Source organism: Nannospalax galili, unplaced genomic scaffold (genome assembly GCF_000622305.1).
Source record: "Nannospalax galili isolate Female #2095 unplaced genomic scaffold, S.galili_v1.0 scaffold505, whole genome shotgun sequence".
NCBI lineage: Eukaryota > Metazoa > Chordata > Mammalia > Rodentia > Spalacidae > Nannospalax > Nannospalax galili.
In genome coordinates this window covers 188,254-200,419 of record NW_008352327.1, presented here as the reverse complement: position 1 = coordinate 200,419, position 12,166 = coordinate 188,254, and the positions used below count along the sequence as shown (strand labels likewise).

At 39.5% G+C, this 12,166-nt stretch overlaps 1 protein-coding gene across 2 annotated transcripts in view; it reads right to left on the bottom strand.

The window, feature by feature from the left end:
• Nucleotides 1-12,166, bottom strand: part of Dennd6a (DENN domain containing 6A) — a 71,891-nt gene that overhangs the window by 28,930 nt on the left and 30,795 nt on the right. For both annotated transcript variants that reach the window (XM_008849281.3, XM_017802270.2), the window contains 6 exons: nucleotides 11,613-11,693; nucleotides 9,298-9,403; nucleotides 7,876-7,955; nucleotides 5,425-5,487; nucleotides 4,254-4,309; nucleotides 37-159 (listed from right to left, as the gene is read on the bottom strand). In XM_008849281.3, the coding sequence (XP_008847503.1) occupies nucleotides 37-159; nucleotides 4,254-4,309; nucleotides 5,425-5,487; nucleotides 7,876-7,955; nucleotides 9,298-9,403; nucleotides 11,613-11,693 (509 nt within the window). The remainder of the gene's footprint in view (nucleotides 1-36; nucleotides 160-4,253; nucleotides 4,310-5,424; nucleotides 5,488-7,875; nucleotides 7,956-9,297; nucleotides 9,404-11,612; nucleotides 11,694-12,166) is intronic.

Sequence of the window (12,166 nt, the reverse complement as noted above, 5' to 3'; positions counted from 1 at the left end):
CTGCAAGTGTCAGGATCAGGAGCCTAATATACTCACTTCACAAGGGCCAGTACAGTTTCTGAGGATTCTGATGGTGACGGTGCCATGACCACAAGGGGCTCTCCCAACAGCACCAACTCCCAAAGCATCTGACTGTGAAGGAAAACTGGGCAGAAACACCTAAAAATGTTTACACAGTAGAAATACTTATTTATCCAATTTTGCCTTTCAAATTCCTACATAATCATTCAAAGAACTTCACATTGATATCCGTTTTTTTCTGCTACTGGTAGCTTGACTGCTAAATTAATCTAGAATATGGCAAAACACAGAGATATGTCTCTTTTATATACAGAAACTATATATCAAAGCCAGATGTATGGCACAGTCCTGTAATCCCAGTACTTGGAAGGTGGAGGCAAGAGATCAGGAGTTCAATATTATCCTCCAATACATAATGAGTTCAAGACCAGCGTGCACTGCACAAGAAAGACCTGTTTCAAAAAGAAGGGGTAGAGGAAAGAGGAAAACACCCAACCAAACGATATATCAGTTTGACTCATTTCAACTTTGATTTTGTTTTTTATTGAAACGGCGTCTCATTCTGTAGCACTGCATGGCCTGTAACTCACTATGTAGGATCAGGCTGGCCTTGAACTCGCAGAGATCTGCCTGCCTCTGCCTGCTTCTGCCTCCTGAGTGTTGGTATTGAAAGTATGTGCAGCCCCACCTCATTCCAATTTTTAATATCAGTTTGACTCATTTCAACTTTGATTTTGTTTTTTATTGAAACGGCGTCTCATTCTGTAGCACTGCATGGCCTGTAACTCACTATGTAGGATCAGGCTGGCCTTGAACTCGCAGAGATCTGCCTGCCTCTGCCTGCTTCTGCCTCCTGAGTGTTGGTATTGAAAGTATGTGCAGCCCCACCTCATTCCAATTTTTATTTTATTCTATTTATTTATTTATTTATTTATTTATTTATTTATTTATTTATTTATTTATTTATTTATTTATTTATTTATTTATTTATTTATTTATTTATTTATTTATTTATTTATTTATTTATTTATTTATTTATTTATTTATTTATTTATTTATTTAAAGTGCTGGGGCTACGGCCATGCGCGATCACACCTGGCTTATTTTTATTTTTTTTTATTTAAGGGAGCCAAAAACTTTTTTTTTTTTAATGTGTATGCATGTATTGCCTGCATGTAGGTAAGTGCACCCTTGTTTTGCAATGCCCGCAGAGGTCAGAAGCGGCTGTTGGATCCCCTGGGACTGGAGTTACAGACAATTGTTAGCTGCCATGTGGGTGCTGGGATTCGAACCCAGGTCTTCTGCAAGAACACCCAGTGTTCTTAACAGCCGAGCGAGCTCTCCAGCCCCTATTAGTTTTATTTTATGTGTATGAGTATATTACTTGCATGTATGTGAGTGCACCTGTGTCGTGCAATGCTGCAGAGGTCAGAAGAGAGCTTCAGATTCCCCTGGAACTGGAGTTAAGGATGGTTCATAGCCATGTGGGTTCTGGGAATTGAACCCAGGTCCTCTGCAAGAGCAGTCAGTGCTCTTAACCACTGAGCCATCTCTCCAGCCCCCACAGCCAATTTTTATAAAATTAAATGCAGTACAATTACGTACAGATTGGCTGACAACAGGGCTGGACCTCCAGTCCAGAGGATTGGTCACCCTTTTCTGGCCTCTGAAGGAACTGCACGACATGGGTGCATTTACATATACGCAAACAACACACTTATACATATAATATAAAAATAATAATGGCCGGGCTTGGTGGCACACACCTTTAATTCCAGCACTCGGGAGGCAGAGGCAGGCAGATCTCTGTGAGTTCAAGGCCAGCCTGGTCTACATAGTGAGTTCCAGGACAGCTGGGGCAACAGGGAGACCCTGTCTCAAAAAGACCAAAATAATAATAATAATAATAATAATAATAAAAAGAATAAATAGAAAAGAAGAGCTGACAATAGAAGTATATAATCAAATTGTTTTACCATATAACAGACCTATTTTATTAGCATTGGTTTTTTGAGACAGGGTCTCCCTGCAGCCCCAGCTGGCCTGGAACTCACTATATATAGACCAGGCTGCTCTTGAACTCACAGATATCCACTTGCCTCTGCCTCCCAAATGGTGGTGTTGGCACCACCACTCCCAGTTATAGCATTGCTTGGATATGCTTGAATTCTATTCTAAATATTTTGAACAAAACAAAAATTAGTCTTCCAAGGGGGCATTCATTTACTTAAAACCCAATGCTGGGCTAGGAGTTGAATTTTGTGTAGAGCATATCCTTTGCCAATATGCAAGGCCATGGGTTCAATCGCCAGAATGCAAACAGAGACATACACGCTCTCCAAAGTGAAAACCCAATGCGTTTTTAGAGTAGTCAAGTGCAATAATAAGGAAAAGAACAGAACAAGAAGTTCAATCTGAAACTGGCTGTGATGGATTGAAATAACTATCTTTGGATCAGTCAAAGAGATTAGGCTTTTTATATCACAGAATGATGACAGTGAGTCACAAGGGGGAGCTCTGAAGAACACAACTCATACCTGGACAACACTTCTCCCAAAGAAAGACTGCGTATTTTCACAGCAGCCCTGGAATTGGTGGAGGCCTGTGAGGATGCAACTCCACTAGTCTGTTATTAAGCCTCAGACCTTGTTAACCTTTACTTATTTAGTAATTTGTCTTGTTTAGTAACAATTCTTCCCTAGCAGACTAGAGAGGGAAGAAGTATTTCTGAACATTACAACTAATCTAACTAGTAAAAAACACAAATATCCCAAAATTCAAAATAACATTTAAAAGCAAGTATGAGACAAAAGTATGAGATTAAAAATTAGGAGGGTTAATTTTAACTGCTCAAAAGTAAGAAGGAAAATGTGAAGTGCCTCCTTCAGAACAGCTAAAGGTCAAAGGAGCTTGTAGTAGGGAGTATAGAAACAAAAGTAAAGAGGGCACTCATGAGGCACTGAGTCAGAGCTTAAGTAGGGGGAAGATGGCATTCACTTGTAGAGATGGTCAAATAGAATACAGGAAGGTGAGCCGGGCATGGTGGCGCACACCTTTAGTCCCAGCACTTGGGAGGCAGAGACAGGCAGATCTTTGCAAGTTCAAAGCCAGCCTGGTCTATATAATGAGTTCAGGTCAGCTTGGACTACAGCGAGACCATCTCAAAAAGACTCAAAAAGACAAAAAAAAAAATTCAGGAAGGTGTACAAAGCAGGACAGTAACCATCTGGGTTGAAATCAGCTTAGAAAGTCAGAGCTGAGCAGGGTGGAGGGTTTCCATGCAAAAGGGTGGCAAGATGTGGAGGATCAGAGTCTAAGGAGGTAAGAAAGGAACATGCATAGGAGACAGGATTACTGTAGAGAGGATAAACTGTTCACCAAAGGGTGGGGGGAGATAATCAGATCAATAAATTAATAAAAGCTTTAAGAGGCCATTTCTCAAAGAGAAGAAATACACATATGAAAAAGGAGAAAAATAGAATGAACCTCATTGTATAACATTGGGATTGAGGGTATTCAGTGTGACTTTGTGGTTTTTAACATATATGGATAGAGAAATACATATTTATATACAATACATGTTTGAAGATCTATTATATTGCATGTATTAGACACACACACACACACACACACACACACACACACACACACCTCTTGTGCAAGTGTACTTTACATGCCAAGAGTCTAGAAGCACCATCTCCCAACAGCCATCTGTAACTCCAGTTCCAAGGGATCTGATGCCCTCTTCTGACCTGTGTCGGCATTGCATGACACAGGTGCACTTACATACATGCAAGCAATACACACATAAAAATTAAAAATTACATATTTAAAAAAGATCGAGCTCTATGCATAAAAATAAAGCGTACTGTCATAGTTAAGTATTAATCATCAGATATTCTGTTTGAGATTATTTTTCATGAATTAGATTTTTCTTTCTTCCTTGGTCTTCTCCCCCATAAATAAAAAGGTATAACACTCATTCCCAGAAGTTCGAAAGAAAAACATATTACGTACAGGCAGGCAGATGGCACACACCTATGCTCCTAGCACTCAGGAGGCTGAGGCAAGACTGTCATGAATTCCAGACCATTCTAGACTACACATTGAGTTCTAGGCTTATTATTGAGTTCCAGGTTTACTCACAATCTATGAAAGGATTCTACATAAATTAAAAACAATAACAGAAAGTATGAGAGATAAGACAGTCAACAAAATTTTTTATTCTTTACCTGAAAAGATCCACCTCATGAACAGTAGGCAAAATAACAGATATTTGTGTGTCTGCCTACAAGACAAAAAAGAAAAAGGGAAGCTATCAACAAAATTTACAGAAATTGAATTTTTAAAATATGCCTGTCTTGCCGGGTGTGGTGGTGCATGCCTTTAATCCCAGCACTCGAGAGGCAGAGGCAGGCGGATCTCTGTGAGTTCAAGGCCAGCCTGGTCTACATAGTGAGTTCCAGGACAGCTGGGGTTACGGGGAGACCCTGTCTCAAAAACATCCCCCCCCCCCAAAATGCCTATCTTGAGCCAGTTATGAAGATATATGCCTGTACTGTGATTCCAGCACTCTGAAGGCAGAGGCAGAATTGTTGAAAATTCAAGGTCAGCCTGAGCTACACAGTGAGTTCCAGGCCAGACAGGGCTACACAGTGAGACCCTATATCAAATAATAATAATAACAATAATAATAATAACAACAACAACAATAATAAATCAAAATAAAACCATGACTATCTAACAATCAATAAGCCACGCTGCCCTGTCCATTTTTGTAAGGTTCTCTTCTTCTGGGAGCAGTCGGAGAGAGAATGGGTCTTTACCAATCTCCCCTAATACAGTAGACTATAAAGATATAAACATCATGGGTGAAGAATTAATCCAATGGCCAGATGTGAAAATAGGTTACAACTGCATGACAATCTACTATTATTAGCACTAGTAGATATATGTAACAAGCAAAAAAAATCAGTTTTCCTACTGCTCTCCAGTTTTAGTCACAGAACAAATGGAAAGGTTAATATATCCACTGAAATATTTCCAATGAAAAATTCGACCCTACTAATGAACAAAAACTGCTTTCAGAAAAATAATAATTCTGGAATCTTTATGACTGAGACTTCTAAAATCAGAAGTCTACTATCTACTCTTCTAAGAAACTATCTTTGGCTGAGTTAAATGCTGTTTAAAACATATGTACTGTCCTCTTGTCCTCACAATTACAGCATAAACTCTGGGTTCTCCAGTATCTACTAGGGTAATAACAAAGAAAAAAACCCAAAAATGTTATAAAATTTATCATCAATTGATTAAAAATTAATGGGATGTTTCAGTAATATCCAGAAATATGTAAAAACCCAAGAAATTGCACTTGCAGTTTACAAGCTGTGCTTACTTTACCTGCTGAGTTAACTGCACCATTTGAGTTGTCCCAGGCTTGTCATGGCATGTGGGAATCCGTACCTAAAAGAGAAAAAGAAATTACCTTTAGCTGTATGAGATGTGCTCTACCTAGCTGCTAAAGACCTACTCAGCAATACTAAAGTGCTATGAAAACCAAGTATTTATGCCAGGTTTAAAACCCCCGGGTATCCATGTTTAGTCATAACAGAAAGTAAGTGAAGCTAGCTTTCCAGTCTATGAACAGAGAAATCGGTAACCACTGGGAAGGGAAGAAAATGTGCTGAAAAACAGAACAAGGACATCCACCTCAGAGTTTCCTGTTTATGTTTCCAGTCTTTGCTTCATAAATATACACACCCTAACACACTCTCTCTAGCTTGCCAAACTTTTGTATAAATGTCACAGGAAACAATGAGAACTCTCAACCCCACACTATCAGAGTTACTCTTGATGCTTTCCCAAGGGGGAGGGGTGCTTAGAAAAAAAACAAAGACACAAGTGACTCTAAAGAAAGGGCACTGTCAAAAATAAACCCAGTGTCAGAATACAAGAATTACAAAGCACTCGAGTACATTCATACAAATCTTGAGAGTAAAATACTAATTCCTTAAAAACAAAGCAATGGGGGCTGGAAAGATGGCTCAGAGGTTAGAAGCATGTCCTGGCAGAGCGCCCTGAGGTCCTCTGGATCTGTCTCTTGCTTCAACAGTGTTTAGATGGAACAGACCCAAGTGCTTTTTTTTTTTCTTTTTGAGACAGGGTCTCCCTATAGCCCTAGCTGGCCTGGAACTTACTATGTAGGTCATGCTAGCCTCAAACTCATAGAGATCAACCTGCCTCTGCCTCCCAAGGGCTGGGATTAAAGGCATGTGCCACCACACCCAGCGTTGTCTCTTTTTAAACTTCTAGCCTCCTTCAGTCTCTCCAGCTACAGCCTCTGGGAACATCTCCTGTCCATCTTCAGCTCCTCAGACTGGCCAATGCTTTCTTTTTTCAGTTATCTCCATACCTGATCAGCCATCACTGGGATAAAGGATCATCCCAGATCCTTCAGCATTATTCCAACAAGGTGAAAGCCCATCTACCACCTGGTCACCTTGTACCTGTGGCCACCTATACCTACCTCTCTCTGGGGTATTATTTGGACCAGACAATGTGGCTCTGGAAGGTGTGGGCCACTTCCCAAATTGGCAGAAATGAGGAGAAGTGCCAGGGCCATGACTGGTCAAATTGCACTGCGGCTGAAGCCATCTCCAGTTAATGGGGTAAAACCCAGGAGGCCATGGAAGCCGCCTTGGCCTGGAGAACTAGAACCAAGTCTTCGTGGATCACCAGATCTCTGTGACTTCCTGGAGAACCACTTCCTGGATGAGGAGGATCTGACCAACCTTTGAAGGCTGGCATGTGCACCCCCCCACCCCACCCCCACCCCCAGTCTCTCTGGGTGAGTATCTCTTTGAGCAACAAGGAGGTCTCCATGCCTTCCATGGGGTTCCCTCCACTGCTCTGCACCAGAGGCCTCCAGACCTCCACCTGAATGGCTTCAGTCACTAGGCAGCTTTATAACCATCCCAGGCCCCTCCTAAGCCTTGAACAACTGAAAATAAAGCTTTTTTGAAACAGAAAAATAAAAAAGAGCATGTACTGCTCTTGCAGAAAACCCACACTCACACTCATATTTCCTGATCATGGCTCACAATTGTCTGTAACTCCAGTTCCACGCGATCAATGTCCCTAGCCTCTGTAGGCACCCACATTCATATGCACAGTCACATACAGACACATACACATATCCAGGACAGCTGGGGTTACAGGGAGACCTTGTCTCAAAAAGACCAAAAAAAAAAAAAAAAAAAAAAGAAAGGTCAGGCATGGTAGTGTATGTCTTTAGTCTCAGCACTTGGGGATGAAGGCAGAGGCAGGTGATAGCTCAGTGTTAGAACACTTGCCTAGTACTTTGAGACCCTGGGTCCAATCTTCAAAATGGGGGGGGGGGGCGGTTAAAAAGGCAAAACATCAAAATCAACCATAACAAGAGAATATTGCATGTTAACAAGATATTCAGGGCTGAAAACCAATGGCTTTCCTAATGTATCTTGATTTTTAGCAATTCATATTCAATGCCACAAGTGTTCTGTTTCTGCTCACCACCCATACTGGTAAAGGCCATGAAGCTGCAGAATTCCAGGAGGCATTCACAGCCATACGTATTCCACAGGGCTGACATTCCTGTACAAGCCTTATTGAGGCAATGACTGGAAATGCCTGAAGTTGTGTAACTAACGACTCCGTGAAGCAGGATGAACTGTGGCGTCCTGTAATGCCTCATATCAAAGATCAAAGTGAAACAGTATTACTGCTAAATGTTATTAGAATGCTAAAAAGAAAAACCCATGTGTGAATTTTCTACAGAGTTCTTTAAAAAAAAGACAAATGAGAAGTTGTTACCTTCATTACCACCCCCATGATAGGCAGATGTAATGTTTTCCCTGGCACTGGGGCAGGCCATCGGTCAACATCATTACAAGCTGAAAAACATAACAAAATGTTTTGTTAGTATAGGTAGAAAACTTAAAATATTAAAATGGGGCACTACTTTATGTAAGAAAGGAAAAACTATACGAGTAATGGTAGATAAGTTGAAAGATAGGTAAAGTTATTAAATGTTTCTTATATTTCTTTCAGAAATCCATATGCTCTAGGATATGAATTACTTAATAAAACTGTTGAATGGGGCTGGATAGATGGCTCAGTAGTTAAGAGCACATACTGCTCTTCCAGAAAACCCAAGTTCGGCTTCCAGCATCCATATTGGGCAGCTCACAACTGCCTGTAACTCCAGCTCCAGGGAATCCTATGTTGTCTTCTGGTCTCCACAGAAACCCACATACATGGCATACACTCACAGAGACACACACATACAATGTAAATAAATTTTTAAAAATTGATACAAACTGTTGAATGACAGTTTAAAGGCAGTTTTTCCTAGTCACATTTTTTAACTACTAAAATTTCCTGTAAAAACACATCGAGATAGGTCTTCCATTTGTATCAAGGTATTAAAATTTTTTGTTCAATGGTACTCTAAGAACTATCAGCTCAAAACTTGGTTATTATTATCCTTAAAAAGCATTATCTATGTTATTATAGTAGATAAGACAGAGAACACTTGCTATTTAGAGGTGAAGATACCAAAGAGCTTTGTATCTCACCCTATCATATAGGCCTTAAATTCTATTCTGAATTTTATTAAAAAATTTTTTTGAGATAGGGTCTCATTGTGTAGCTCTGGTTGGCCTGGAATTTACTATGTAGATCAGGCTGTCCTCAAACTCACAGTGATCTGCCTGCCTCTGCCTTCTGAGTGCTAGGATTAAAAGGATGCACCACCATGCTTGGTTCTTCTGATTTTTTAGAGCACTAACTTTATTTTTATTGCACATTTCCAATAAAAATTTAAAATTTTCATTAACAGTATATAACTTGGGCTGGGAAGATAGCCTACTTCACTAAGTGCTTACAGCCCAAGCATGAGGATCTGAGTTTGAGCCCTAGTACCCCCACAAAAATCCAGGCATGGTAAAGCAGGCTTATAATCTCAACACTGGGGAAGAAGAGACAGAAGGCTCATTGGGGTTAGCGTAACTGGAGAGTCCCAGGTCTCAGTAAGAAACACTGTCTCAAAAAACAATGTGGACGGCTCTTGAGGAACAACACTGAAGGTTGACCTCTGGGCTCCACACATATGATCATGCATGTGCATATGCACCTACACACACACATGCAATCTTCAAACACATGGACATGCACACAGACACACCTGCACATACATACACACAAAGTATGTAACTCATGGAATACTTGAATTACCTGCTTCCAAATAAGGTTCATTTTTTCCAAAATACTCTGGTGCTATCTGTTTGAGTACGGTGTGAAAAAAATGAATATAAGGTAGTTTGCTGATCAAAACTAATGACTGAGGAGAGAAAGGGAACAAAAGTTTCTTAATTGCATAATGATTATAATTTAAGTTTGCCACTCATGTTTTCCATGAACAATTATTAACAAGCTAATATTCAGCAAAAAGTCTGGATTTTGAAATAAGGCTTTTACAAAAGGTTAAAACACAAAATCATAACTAAAATATGCAGATAGTTTAATCATATTAATCAAGATTAAAGAGTTAAAGACATATTCACAGATGTTCCTGTTCCTCCTATAAACAGATTAATATTATGGGCAATTTCCAAAGCCTAGTGTGATGGTTAGGTTTAATAGTCCACTTAAGACAATCTCTAATCAACATGGGAAGACAGTTTCAATGAGGGATCCTTACATCAAGTTAGTCTGTGGGCACTGATGTCTATGAGGGATTATCTCGACTACATTAATCAAGCTAAGAAAACCCACCTATGGTGGGTGAAATGATTCCCTAGGCAAGGGATCCTGAGCTGTTTTAAGAGTGGAGAGGATGAGCTGAGCACAAGCATGTATATATTAATTTGTTCTGTTCTACTTCTTGACTATGGATGCAATGTGACCAGTTGTCTCAGGCTCTTGCCAATGGGACTTCCTCACAATGATGGGCTGGAACCTGGAACTGTGAGCTAAAACAAACCCATTCTCCTTTATGCTGCTTTTGTTAGCGTATTTTATCACAGCAATAGAAACAAAGCTAAGACATCTAGCTACTGTTGTCTGCAGCACAGCAAGATCAAGAATTAGCCATATGAAGTCTTTCTACTAAGGAATGATGCTTGCAGACCCAGGACTGCTATATTCTATAGTTCAACTGTCATAGCCATATACTTCAACTTTCAGTTTAATCACTAGAAATAAATTACACTGATGTTTTAACGTTTTTTTCTTGAAAGCTATTCCATTTTCAAAGATTTTAGTTTTATTTATGACTGTGTATGTATGACTGTCTGTGTATATTTCCATGTGTGCAGGTGCCCTCCAAGGCCAGAAGAAGACATCAGATCCCCTAGAGCTGGAGTTACAGGCTGTTGTAAGTTTCTGGACAACCAAACTCTAGTCCTCTATAAGAGCAGGACCTGCACTTAACTGCTGAGCCATTTAGAGTCCAACCCAGCAAATCACTCTTTACCTTTCCATTCAGCATCAATTAGTGGTCAGGGCAAATTCTGATTACAAATGGAAAAGATATATCCTAATACTTGCCATTAGATAGGAATAATTCATTTTCCTTTTTTTTTCAATTTATGAAAAAGTGTACATTTAGGACGGAAGCAACAATGGCTAAGATGTTGCTAATTTTTATTTAATAGCTCATCCAAAAAAAAAGATACTGTAAACTTTTATTGGTTACGAAAGTATTACAATTTGTTTATTCTTTACCTTATCTAAAATGTCAAAATTACAGGACTCTTCTACATACTAACTATAACATCAGTATCACCTCTGGACTCTAGCAGAGAGAGCAACAATTCAGGCTAGGTACAGTGACCAGGTTCCAGGGAACAAAGCCATACTGAAGAGCATTTGAGGACACAAAATAAGGCTCAATAGGTCTTTAAAAAATAGATATGAAATTGGGGAGGGCAGGGGGGCAAGTAAGATGGGGTAAAGAGGGAGGGGGTTTGAATATGATCACAATACACTGTATGAAATTCTCAATAAAAAATATATATTTTTTAAATCTAGGGATACAGGGCTGGAGAGATGGCTTAGCAGTTAAGAACACTGGTTGTTCTTGCAGAAGACCTGGGTTTGAACCTCAGCACCCACATGGCAGCTAACAACTGTAACTCAAGTCCCAGGGGATCTAAGAGCCTCTTCTGACCTCTGCGGGCACTATACAACATGGGTGCACTTACCTACATGCAAGCAATACACAAATACACATAAAATAAAAATAATAAAATTTAAAAAAAATCTAGGGATAGGTGTCTATAATCAAAAAAGCACAAGAAACAAAAATCTTCAAACACTAGTAAGTCTAACAGTTCTACTTTGGGAAGGGGGAGGTGGTTGAGACAGGGCTCCATGTAGCCCAGGTTGGTCTCAAACTCATTATGTACCCAAGGCTGGTCTTGAACTCTTGATTCTCTTACGTCTACCTTTCAAGTGCTAGATTACAGGCCAAGTGCCATCACGCTCAGCTCTCTTCAGTTTCCTAATCATGATATGAAAAGTACTTTATTAGCACACATGAAAATTACCTTTTGAAAGTAGCCTCTCTTAAGAGTTTTATCTCGAACTTGTCGAAAATACACATATCCATAAAAATAAGCAGGATCTTTCTATGAAAGAAGTGATAAAAATTATGTGTATATATACATATGTATAGATATCCTTTATATTAACATCAAGTTTCTTTAATAACCCAAATCAATATGTAAGCTCTACAAAGAGCTATATTTTTCTACCAATAAATAACAACTATGTCAGTTAAAAAAAAAAAAAAAGCCAACTTGTCCAAAGATTAAACAACAAAAATCTAAGTGCTAAAGTGCTAAAATTGAGACTTTTCTCCCCTAGAACTTAATCAGCTTATGTTTTTGTTTCTGTTTTTTGTTTTTTTTTGTCTTTGTGAGAGACAGGGTCTCCCTGTAGCCCTAACTGGCCTGGAACTCACCAGGTGGACCAGGCTGGCCTCAAAATCAGAGATCCGCCTGCCTCTGCCTCCCAAGCACTGGGATTAAAGGCCTGCGCGACCTCACCCAGCTTCAGTTTATCTTCTTTATTCACTGTTACATTATTTCCTTAAATTTTA